General features: G+C 36.3%; 1 protein-coding gene across 13 annotated transcripts in view; it reads left to right on the top strand.

Annotated features, from left to right (window-relative positions):
• SLTM (SAFB like transcription modulator) overlaps window positions 1-12,798 on the top strand; it is a 44,135-nt gene that overhangs the window by 5,224 nt on the left and 26,113 nt on the right. For 4 of the 13 annotated variants that reach the window (XM_045067560.1, XM_045067558.1, XM_045067556.1 and 1 more), the window contains exons 3-5: window positions 6,822-6,907; window positions 9,914-10,111; window positions 10,968-11,015. In XM_045067560.1, the coding sequence (XP_044923495.1) occupies window positions 6,822-6,907; window positions 9,914-10,111; window positions 10,968-11,015 (332 nt within the window). The remainder of the gene's footprint in view (window positions 1-6,821; window positions 6,908-9,913; window positions 10,112-10,967; window positions 11,016-12,798) is intronic. The other 9 variants (XM_045067559.1, XM_045067557.1, XM_045067568.1 and 6 more) reach the window with 3 other exon arrangements.

Raw genomic sequence — 12,798 nt, 5'->3', positions numbered from 1 at the left:
TGTTGGAAATCCTTAAAACTTTTGCTGGATTATTGTCCAGCCTCGTTTTCACATCACCAAATCAAACCTTTCGCCTTTGCTGTTAAAACCTGCAGCTTGTTTTCTGCAGTTTATATTGTGGAGTATATTTATCATCAAAGCCCTCATGTACTTTTTTCAACTGTTTTATTGTGTCAAATGTGATGTGTGTCAATGTAGGAAAATTTTTCTAGTACTTTAAGACAGTGCATTTTTCCCAAGTTAGTCCTTCTCTGCCTTCTGAATTAGGAGCAGAGGGCTTCAGACTATCTCCTCTTTCACAAACTCATATAAAATGAGGTATGAATTGTCCAGGAATTAGGGGAAAAATACTATTAGTTGGTGGCATCAGAAATGACTTTATCGAAGAGGTTGAACAATGGTTTAAGGTACAAGGGTGGAATTTCCTGGCTAATCAGTTATGCTAAAGTTCTCACATATATGTCATATAAAAAGGCCTTGAAGTTGTGCAGTTTTAGGAATTAATTACTCACATCCTGAACTCCACAGCCTGAGGTAGTTTTACATGGCAGATCTGGTACCCTGGGATAGTATTATTATTATTATGGCTTTATAATAGTGTTTTCCAGATTATAAATGGGAAATATGTTCATTAAAAAAAATTCATAATCCAGAAAGGCACTAAAAGGTGAAATTGCCTATAATTCCACCACCCTGAATCTATCAGGTGTTATATGTTGATCTGAGTTGTGTACGTATATGTGCACGTACTCATAGAAGATTTATGTTTACAGATTTTTACCCCCTTTTCAACAACTAAAATAGGTTCACATCATACATGGTGTTTTGTCAAAGGCAGAGAGAATTGAAACTTTCTATAGTTTGGAGAAGCTGAAAACAATAATCTTCCTCATACTTTCTTGTCATTCTAGCCACTTAGTTACTTAGGCTCAGTTGTCCTAGTAGTTCTCTATGGTAGAGTCATTTGAGTTCTTAAAAATACAGGTACCAGGCTTCTGCCTCCCCAGAGGTTTGATTTTGGCTGCTCTGTTGGGGACACAGACTTCGTTATTTTCTAACAGTTCCTCAGGTGATTCTCATGCAGGTAGAGTTAAGAACCACTGACTGCTCTAGACGAGAGCTTGAAGCTTGGTATCATTTTCATTCATTTCTTTCTGCCTCTCAGTTTGCAAATTGTATTGCATAATTTACATTTTCCAAAAAACTTCCGCATTGCTTTATTTGATTCAGACAGTGAGGCTTCGGGTCAGCTAGTATTTTCTCTCTATTGATGGACTGGAAAAATAACCCATTAAAAACTGAGTTACATTTTTGCTGCCTTTTAAATTAAAATCTTGTGTGTACTCATGTGCATTTATTTTGTGTGTGTGTTTCTGTTGAATTTGGTTATCTTCAGATGATAAAGTTAACAGATTTAAAAAAAATATGCTGTTGGTATTTTCTAGATTTATTATAATGAGTGTGAATTATCTGCACACTCATTATACAATAATGAGTGTTGGATAAAAATACAATAAAATGATCTGTTGGATAACTGCAGTGTTTAAGACAACATATAAGGTCATTTAGAAAGATTTCATTAGTAAAACATCAGTTTAATAGACGAGATGCAAAAACACTGCATGCAGTTGTATGCAGACAACACAAAGCATATTCTGATTATTTTAAGATACCGCATGCAGTTATGCCTTTGGGGAGAGGTTGCTGGAAACAGTCTTGTTCAGTTTTGCTTATATTCTGAGTCCCCCCACTTTTCAAACAGCAATTTTGTGACTGAAGTTTTCTATATTTTATAGCTTTGTAAATGTTTATGCGGAACAGTTATTCTCAACAAAGTTTTTGGGCGAGATTACTTTAAATCTACTTACTGAGTGGAGTTTCGTTTTGGACGTATTTCTGAACTTGAAAAGGAAAATTGCAAATCCTTAGAAGGACTACTTTACCTTTGGAGGAGAAAACCAATTTATGACCTAGAATCCTTTATTCATAATTCTGAAATACAAAAATTCGGAAAATCTTGAGTTTTTTCTTAAGTTTGTTGGCAAAAGTGAAGCTATTTATGGTCTTGATGTATTTATAGTCTTGATTTATCTCATTTGGTATGAATATGCATGTTTCATTGCACAAATATTTCTGTGATTGATTGAGAGGCCCTGTCCCAGAAGCCACTGGGAAATATAGTTTGATACATGATGCATATACTGTCATACTCCTCTAAAATCGGGAAATTCTGAATTATCCTTAATTCTTAAAATTAAATACTTGTGGACTTGTATGCATTTATGTTGCATAATTAAGAAAGTATTTCTAGCGTCCTCTTCCTTTGGTGTATACATTTTGCTTTGCCATTTTACTTTAGACTAAAATCATGCAAAGAATATTGCAGTGTTTTTATGTGAAGTTATGTAATTTCAAAAACAGCATGTGTTACTACTGTGATAATTTAAAATATGATAAAGTTAATTTTGCTTCCATTTGTATTTTGTTATTCAGACTATCTTTATTGCTCGGCTTATTTTCTAGTTTTGTTTCTCAGAGCATTGAAGTTAGGCTTTGGGGGTGACTGGCTGGTTCAGTCGGTGGAACATGCGACTCGATCTCAGGGTTGTGGGTTCAAGCTCAATGCCAGGTGTAGACGTTGCTTTAAAAAAAAAAAAAAGTGAAGCTTCTCTTACATTAAACTTTAAGTTAGCGCCCTCTTCCCAGTCATACCACTTTCTTTTTGCATCAACACACATTTCTGTGGCATGTGGCTGAGTTCTTGAAGGACTGAAGATTACCAGATTAATTTTCTCTAGGAGTGTTGCTAGCACAGGCATAAATGGGAACTGGAAATAGAGATGGTTACTGACTGTACAAAAAAGAGCCGAAGGTGGTCAGTGTTGCTTGTTGGAATTTAAAGGGGATTTGGTTTTTCTTATAAGTTATCTCTCATCTGTGACATAAGTTAGGAATCCATAGATACTCTAGCATCATTGAAGTTGGGAGTTTACAGTTTTACTGAGAGGATGGGACCGACCGTACATGGTGCTAGTTTGACTGCCATGTCACCTCTTCGTGTTCCAGTGAGGGCTGAATAGAAATCCAGACCTTGTTATATCCAACCTAGGGATACTCCCATTATCAGTCAGGAAATCTATCTGTTCATTATATAATGTCGTACTAGGTTCTGGGCTAGATGGTGATCATCAGAGCCTTTTAAAATGTGAGTTATATTTTGTATGGGGGAAGGATGATCCTTTTTTCATAAAGGAAGATATTATAATATAGTTTCTAATTTCAGCATGTGCTAAGTAAGCCCCAAGTTACAGATTATGAAAACAGTCAAAAGCTAGAGTGTAAAATTTCAGGGTTTTTTTGCTTGTTTGTTTTTGGAATGATCAAAGATGTCTTTATAAAGTTCATGACTTCATTCTAAATGTACAGAATAAAAAATGGTGTCAGCTCATTCCTGAGACATCAAGTAGAATATTCTTATACTGTTTCAAAATTTAAATCAGTTTTTGAAGAGGGTAAAATTTCATTTTTCTTGAAACATATCAAATTATTATTATAGTTTCATCACTATATGTTTGAAAATTTTGTCCTCATGGTTTTTATGTTTATAAACTGATAAATGTCCAGTGCTTTTGTGTGGTACAGCTGTTTATAACAGTAAGGCATGGCAAAGTTGGGCCATTTTGTGCACTTCTGCCTCTTATGGCCTATTTGTCATGGGGCAGGTTACATAATCTTGGAGGCTTACCTTTAAACATTTTGTGGGTGTGACTTTTGGAGCCTCTTTTTACATTAAAAGAGATAGCATTAACAACTGGCACATTGTAGCCACTCACAGATCTAATGGCTTTGTGGGTTTCGAAAGGTGGGAATAGGCCTGGGTTTAAATTGAAGCACTGTTGGGATGCCTGGGTGGCTCAGTTCGTTAAGCATCTGTCTTTGATTCTGATTTTAGGGTGCTAGGATGAAGTCCCCAGGCAGGCTTCTTACTCGGCAGGGAGCCTGCTTTTTCCTTCTGCTTGCCACTCCTGCTGCTTGTGCATGCACATGCACTCTCTCCTCTCGCTTTCTCTGACAAATAAGTCTTTAGTATTTTATTATTATTATTACTATTTTGGTTAAAGATTTTATTAATCCATTTGACAGAGAGAAAGAGATCACAAGTAGGCAGAGAGGTGGGGCCGGGGTGGGGGGGGGGAGCAGGCTCCCTGCTGAACAAAGAGCCCAATGCTGTGCTGGATCCCAGGGCAGAGGCTTAATCCACTGAGCCACCCAGGTGCCCCACAAATAAGTCTTTAAAAAATAAAGATAAGTAAATAAAATCTTTAAAAAATAAAAATAAAAAAAAATAAACTGAAGCACTGCCTTCACTAGCTTTGTAATCTGATTAGCTTTTGAGCAACAGTTCCCTTTTTTATAGAATGGGGATAATAGTTTCAGAGTAGTTAGGAGAATAAATTAAATAAATACATTACTGTATAGAAAACGTTTATCCTAGTGCTTGGACCATGGAAGCCAGTTAAGCAGTGATAGTGACTGCCAGTGTTCGTTTTGTTGCTGTGGTGCAGTTTGGTTTTCCTTTAAGTAAACTAAGGCAAGTGAAATTGACCAGGAGTGTGCAAAGCATATGTAGTTTGTCATTAATGCTGAAGGCTGCCATTTCAAAGATAGTATCTTTAAACTGAGTTAATGAACCACACCTTACTAGGATAATGTCTTTTAAGTAGGTCATAGGATGTAGTGGAAAGAACTTTGGACTGGAAATGAGAAGCCTTGGCTTCCATTTCTGACAACGCCATTTACTAACTTTGGGCAAGCTACTTAACTTCTCTGGCTCATTTTCTCTTTTTCCTAAGATTTTGATTACCTACCCCAAGTACCATAGGGTGCTTGGGAAAATCAATTGAACTTTTTTTTTTTTTAATGGTTTGCAAATTTAAGGAGTAAATACTGTTTGCAAATGTTCTGAAAGAATTCCCCCCAAAGCTCTACTCTGTAGATTACTTGGTGGTGTGTTTTGGGGTCTTATATTTTTAAAAAATTTATTTCTCCCATGAAGAAGCATCTTTAAGATTTTATAACATGGAATTTCCTCTAAATGTGAAGGAAGAATTTAGTGAGCTCTTTTTCATCTGATACTGTTTTCGGGGAAGGAACATCTGCACTTTTTTTTTTTTTAATATAGTAATAAATGTTTTCCGACCAGCAGACTCTGTTAGTTGTCCCTTGTAATAACTTCTAATTTCTATTTTCCCTAAGAAAATACACCAGCATTCTAAATAGGAACCAAATGCCACACAAGCTCCACACTTTCTCTCTTGATTCATGTAAACCCTTGAGAGACTGGGACAACCCCTTTTTACCTCAGTGAGTTAAAAAAAAACAAAACAAAATAACAAAACTCCACTTTTAGTCTTGATCTTTTTCACAAACCTGGAAGGATTAGAATCTTGTTGCCTTTTTATTTCTCCTTCAAGGAAGGGGTTTCGAATTAGGAGTACATGGAAGATAGAGGTTGTTGAGACTCAGGAAAGGTAGGTACACTGACTTTTTTTTTTTTTTTTTTACAGCCACCTTAAACCTAAACTCTCTACTGTGAGAGTCACAGAAGCTTGAGATAGGTACATGGCAGTCCCTGTTTTAGATAAAGGGGAAAGTTGATGATTAGTTGGGCTCAGGAAAGAACATCCATTCACATTTCAAAGTAAATGAATTAAAAAATCATCGATATTAAAGTTTGGGCAGCTGTGCTTTTTACAGCATTTCTGATGCATGGTTTGTTCAGTAGGTTTTTGTGAAGTAGCCTGAAAACATAAACTTTTAGCATTGGCTCTGTGGAAAATATGTATTTCTTTAACCATGGAAAGCATTTTTTTTTTTTTTTAAGATTTTATTTATTTGTTTGACAGAGATCACAAGTAGGCTGAGAGGCAGGTAGAGAGAGAGAGAGAGAGGCAGAAGCAGGCTCTCCACTGAGCAGAGAGCCCGATGCAGGGCTCGATCCCAGGACCCTGGGATCATGACCTGAGCCGAAGGCAGAGGCTTTAACCCACTGAGCCACCCAGGCGCCCCCGTGGAAAGCATTTTTGAAGTCCCAACCACCGATTTGTAGTTTGAAGATGCGAGTTGGGTGGGGAAGGCCGGTAGTCTATCTGGAGGCTATTAACAGTTTTCAGTCTGAAGTATTTCTCCTTGCCTTAAGTCAGTTAAATCAGTCATTTTGTTAAGCGCCAAGCCCCATTGCTTGGCGTATAGTTTGGAGAAATACAAAATAAGCATAAAAGCAGTCACTTGTACTTAAGGAATTTTCTTTTTTAAATGGTGAAGCAAGATTTATTTGAGAGTACGAGGCAATATAGAATCAACTGATGGACTGTACGGTGTAGATTGAAGCATTAGGATTTTATTTCAGAGAAAGCTTGTTGAAGAGTAGCACTTAGGGACGACTTTGTGGGGGACAGGAGCTGTCTTACATCTGACTTAGCTGTGAGGCATCTGGTGATAGACTCAGAACACCACTGAAATGTGCTGCTACTTCTGGAAGGATTGAAGATAAGAGAATTTGAGTGTCATAAAGAAAATTGTATTATATATATCAAGTCAGTTAAGACGATGGGTTTATATTAGGATGATTTGTGTAGTTTAGTGAGGCAGCATGATGTTCTTAATAAAGCTTTTTTGTTTGGGACAGCTATGAGCAGGTGGTTTATAAGGAGTTTGCATTAGTTTTGTCAGATGATTTGGGAGTAGAGAGTGATTGATACTGTGGGGTCAACTCTTCTGAATGTTTTTTACTTTTAAAGTAATAAAATATTGGTTGTTAGCCCATTTTCCTTCTTTCGCAGGTAAAAAACAGGAAGCAGATGAGTTGAGTGGAGATGCTTCTGTGGAAGATGATGCTTTTGTCAAGGTAAAGTGTTAATTACTCAGGTTAAGACGTTTATTTTGCATGATGAATTCATGCATTTTACTTGAATAATAGATCCTGAAGTATGGAGGTAAAATAGAGACTTAATGTAGTATTGTTAATCTCATCATAGTTGAGAAATATAATAAATGACTTTGTCTTTAGTTACATGAGACAGAGAGCTAAAAGTAATATTGGTCCAGGCCTGGCAGTAGAAGTCCGACATAGGGGCCAGAGGAACAGCTACAGGACAAATGATATGTTAGTTCCTGGAGAAGTTACTGCACTAAGGGTATTGATAGTTTATTTTCATCTGCCTATTCCATTTAGCTTTTGTATAAAATACACAGAACTTAGATTGAGGTAGTCTTTAAAATGGAGATAGAAGATTGCTTATGTGTTGCTACTTAGTAAAGAGCAAATTAAGAAATTTGTTTTGCCCTTTATTTATTTATTTATTTATTTAAGATTTTTTAAAATTTATTCATTTGACAGACAGACATCACAAGTAGGCAGAGAGGCAGGCAGAGAGAGCGAGAGGAGGAAGCAGGCTCCCTGCTGAGCAGAGAGCCCGATTCGGGGCTAGATCCCAGGACTCTGGGATCATGACCTGAGCTGAAGGCAGAGGCTTAACCCACTGAGCCACTCAGGTGCCCCTGTTTTGCCCTTTAAAGATAAATTTAAGCCAGGTCCTTTTTAGCTAAGAATGAATGTATTTCAAAACTGACCAGCCAGAAAAGTAATGTGTACAGTTTTAACTGCAGCTGTGGCAGTTCCAGAAGTTATTTTTAATCACAGGTTTTTTGTTTTGGGGGTTCTTTTTACTGACGTGATCTGCTACTTAGTGATCATTAGGTCTTAAGTAGCATGGCATTTGCAGGAATTATTTAAATGAGCACAGTTCCTCCTAAATTATATCCATTTATACCCCATATATTCTGTTTTCTGTATACACTTAGTCCATATGGTCATTAACATCTCTGGATGTCTGTGTGCTCTACCATGAAGTGAGCTCCTATCCATTCACCTGGCCATCTCACCTGCTGCTTAACTCTCTACCCTCCCCACATTACATGCACACCCATTCACCTGGCCATCTCACCTGCTGCTTAACTCTCTTCCCTCCCCACATTACATGCACACACAGAGCACAGAGTGTACCACGCTTCCCACATTTTGCACCTTGCACTTTGAGGGTACATATGCACATAGAGAAAGAAACATGTGGTTGAGGATTTAACCCTGAAATCAGATAATTTTAGGAAATACTTGCCCAGGGAGCCTTTAAAACTGATGATTGCATGCCCGTAGTCAGTTTTTGTTTGAGCCTTTTGGAGCAGTCCGGTCTCTGTATTCTGTTATCCTTGTGATACCTCTTCCTTTAGGTTTGTTCCTTTACTCTTATTTTCTCCAGGTGTCTTCACTAGTGAGTGTTATGAGTAAGCAAAAATTACCCCTAAGCTGGAAAACCATTGTGACTTAGTAAAAATTTTTAATTTTCAAAGGTCTAACTTTTAGCTCTACAGTTCATTAAAAATCTTAACATTCATTTGAAATGTTAGGAGATATATACTTCTATTTCGCATAATAGTATTGTCTCTTGCGTGTGCTGCAAAAGATACCTTTGTGTTATTATTAAATGAAACTGGTCATAATGTCTAGAAGAACAAAGGAGCTTTAAAAAAAAGTCCAATTTAAATAAATCTTCAGTTTCTTTGTACTTCCTTTTTTGCTTTGGGAGTACCGGCATGTGTGATGTATTTGATAGAAATTAAGTGAATATACTTCTCTCTCAGTATTGGTAATTCTAGAATTTATACTGTAGTGGTGAGTAAATCTCACCTATTGCCTAGATGTAAATAGTATAGTAATTGCTTTCATTTGTAGATGAAAAGAGGAGAATGGTTGGAGTTAGCACTCGTAGATGAAGTTCCCTGGGTGATTTCCCTTGGTTGCTTTTCTTTTTTTCTTTCTTTCTTTCTTTCTTTTTTTTTTGTTGTTGTTGTTGTTGTTGTTGCATTTACTATTGTTATACAGTCCCCTACTCTGTTTGCAACCTCCAGTGTTCCCTTACTCCTACGTGGTGAGGCTGGTTAAACCTGCCCTCCAGAGATGTGCCCTGCTCCCAAGTACTTCACACTCACAATACAATCCTATTCCTTTCCTTTGCCCGCCTCCCCAGAAATTTCTATTTCCTCACTGCAGTTCAGTTTTGAATGATTAATAGTCATGCCCCTGCCCTTTTCCCCTTTTAATCCCGAAGCCTTTTCTTAAATCTGTTATATTTACCGTAAGAACATGGAAAGGGGAAGTGTTCATCGCTTTCAACCCTTTCTTTGCAGTTAAAGAGGAAACTAATTAGACTGCTGCATTTCTTTGTTTCTGCTGTAGTACTGTGTGTCGATAAACTTTGAAGGGCAAACAGAATTCCTTCACCAAGACAATCCCAACCTGTGTTCCCCTGCCTAACTGAGACTGTGGCACAGTGATAGATTTCAAAGCAAATACATTAATGATTTGCTTTTTTTTTTTTTTTTTTCAAAGAACAGAATATAACAGTTGGGGTGCCTTATTATTAATTAGAAATAAACCTTGTTATAATATGTAAGATTCACAGAGTTTTTGAAATTAAATCAAACTATGGCACATGGAGAAATCAAGTCATTTCTGTGAAGCTTTATTTTCGAGGAAAGCTCCTGGGATGTGATTTGGTAAATATTAAATAACCGGAACTTGAAAGCATCTCTAGTAGTAATCCAGTTAGTGCGTATCTCAGTGTGAGAGGTTTGGGAACTTAGATGCATGGTTCAGTGACTTTGGAATTTGACTCCCTCTATTTTTAAAGACACAGTTAATATGTAAGGTCAAATGATTGAACTTTGACTTTGGGAATAATGTCAAAATATGGTAAAATTTAAAACAGGTAGGCATGTAAATTACCAGAAACGTTTGGTGGATAGCCTGCACTGCTTTGCCTCTAGCTGTACCAAATTTTCTTACCATTAAAAGGACTGTGAATTGGAGAATCAAGAGGCACATGAACAAGATGGAATTGATGAACTAAAGGACTCTGAAGAATTTGGTGAAAATGAAGAAGAAACTGTACATTCCAAGGAGTCACTTTCTACAGAAGAGAACAAGAGAACTCATGAATTAATAGAGGCAGAAGCAATAGAAGATATAGAGAAAGAGGACATCGAAAGTCAGGTCTTTAGACAGTTTTTTAAAAATGTGAACAGATAAATTAAGTAATAAATAATAAAAAGTATTTTTTCTAGTTCAATGTGGAAGTCTCAGAATTTTCAGAAAATTTTGAATTTATAAATCACCTGGAATCCTACTAGCTTTTAAATTTTGGCTTATTATCTTCCACATTTGTATATATTTGTACATAGTAGTTATCATACCTTTAGTTGCTATTTGTTCTATATGACATACCATGATAACTTCATAATGCTTGTGTTACACCGTAACTTACTAGACTGAGTAGCCACTCCTTTGATATGGGACATTTACATTGAAGTTGTTTTCTCCTCCACTATGGATGAGTGTATCAGTCACTGATGTTGCCAACACTACTGATGGTAGCTTTTAATCCGTTGCTACTTTAGTAGAGCTAAAAGATTAACTTGCATTTCTTTGGTTATTATCAAGGGTGGGGAATTACTTAGGAAAGTTTAATTTAAAGACATATAATTTAAAAAAATACTTTCTTTGTTGGAAAGAGACCATTTGTCCTGCTTTGAAGTATGTTAGTATGTCTTAAGAAAGCCAGTGGATAATGGAGGGAGTCAGTGCTGTTAATGTTCATGCTTAGAATACTTCTGTTCTACCTAGCTCAATAAATGAAGGGCTCAAGAGATTTTTCTAATTCTCTATCAACGTGACTATTTTTATGTTGGCATAAAATATATAGTCTACATTATTAAGCATTGACTTAGTATACATGGTATCATAGACACGGCAGAACACAAGGCAAGTGATAATTGGGTAGAGCATAGAAGCATTCTCATGTTACCCAGATATTTTGTAAAGCAAAGCTATTGTATACCCTTTTACTTAGGAAATTGAAGCTCAAGAAGGTGAAGATGATACCTTTCTAACAGCCCAAGTAAGTTTATATTTAGTCCTATGAATACGATATTGTGGGTGGAAGGGCTTGGAAAAGGAATCTTATTTTGACTTCAAAATCCTCTAATTCATAAAACTGCCATAAACTCAATCCTGAATTATTTATGTGGTATATACGAAACAGTTAAAATTGGCAGCTGAAATTCTGTTGCCACAAAGGTAATTGGAAGATATTATAACAAAGTTCCTACCATTTTCAGAAGAAAAATAAAAATAGTCCATCCTTTCTGTTTAAAAAAAAAAAAGAAGAAACAAAAAACAACTCTGGTTACCAGTCTTTTGCGAAGTCTGCACTCTCCTTGATTTTTTTTTCGTTACTTTGCTATGAAGTTAATTATTTAAATGTACTAATATCCTTTTCAAAGCTTTATTTAAGATTTTGCTAATTTAACACCTAGGATGGGCATCGTGTAAAAATGGTAGAAATCTCTGTTCTAGAGATTTACTTGGGGGATGTGTATGTGTGTGTGTGTGTGTGTGTGTGTGTGTAGAGAAGGAGTGCACTTCTATTGCGTATTGTGTTTTTTTGGTATATATGATTTATATAACGTATATTTTAGAGCATGGTTTATAGGGGTTATAAACACATTTATATAGCTCAGTTGCAACAATGTTTTCTTTTTAGCTTATCCTTTTCTTTTCTCATATCTATACTCAAGAAGCCTTGTTCATGTATCTTTAAATCGTATGCTTTGAAGTAGAGATTGGAGTTTCCTCTGTTTCTCAGATTTAGAAAAATCTGTGATCAGGGCTGTTATTTCCTTAGTTAATATTCGCTAGAAGAGTATGTAGTGAGGTTCATATTTAGCACTGCTTAGCTGATTACCTCTGGTCATGCACGCCTTCTTTCCTGCAGCTCTCTTACCTTTGAAATGATGGTGAGCCACAAATGCTGGTTAGGTTGTATCTTGGCTCTCTGCATTTATTGCAGTGGGGGAGAAACTGCATTTCTGGGAGAAATGTGTCATAATTGAGAATATTCAGGAAGGAAATGTTAGGACTGTGAAAGTCTATAGATTTGTTCCATGTACTAGCTATGCATAGGTTCATTTCTAAGTGGTAAAGATTAGGTGAGGAAAATTAACTTTCTCAAATTTGGGGGGGTTACCTTTTCTACATCACAAATTTGCAGAAAGGTAGAGTTGAGCTCTTCATATTCTTTAGCTAGTAGCTAGCTTGTTCATTTCCACTAACGGCCACTCCTGAAGTTGTACAGGTTGTAAGTTGTGTAAAGGCACCAATCATATCTAAGGGTCCCCATTCTCATAATAAACTATGTATGTATTATGGAAATTTAGCAGATGGAAGTAAAGTATCTTAAGGAATGAATGCCTTTTTCTAATTTTAATAAATTTTTATGGCCTGAAGATGCCCTTGCTCCCCTTATATCCTGATAATGAAAGAACAGTTACTCGTTCTCATCAAGAGGCAAGTATCGCCTGATTGTATCAAAAGATAGGGAGGGTACATCTTCAAAGAAGTTTTCTTTAAGTAAAATGACCTTTTTTCTCCTTCTAAATAATGCAGAGTGGAACATCCAGAACATATGTTCTAATGCTTCTAAACATGCTTAGTGAATATATTGTCTTACTGTGGGCATTAAATAATAGAGTGTAATACATAGAGTGTAACCATCACCCAGATTTAGCTGTTACAACTCATGGACAGTCTTGTTTCATTTATAGCTCCATTCACTTTTCCCTTTGTTTATTGGAACAAATCCTTGATGTCATATATTGCTTTAAAAATTTCATGATGTATCT

The sequence above is a fragment of the Mustela putorius genome, unplaced genomic scaffold (assembly GCF_011764305.1).
Source record: "Mustela putorius furo isolate JIRA1106 unplaced genomic scaffold, ASM1176430v1.1 tig00003896_pilon_pilon_pilon, whole genome shotgun sequence".
NCBI classification, from domain to species: domain Eukaryota; kingdom Metazoa; phylum Chordata; class Mammalia; order Carnivora; family Mustelidae; genus Mustela; species Mustela putorius.
This window is presented reverse-complemented; position numbering and strand designations above follow the sequence as displayed.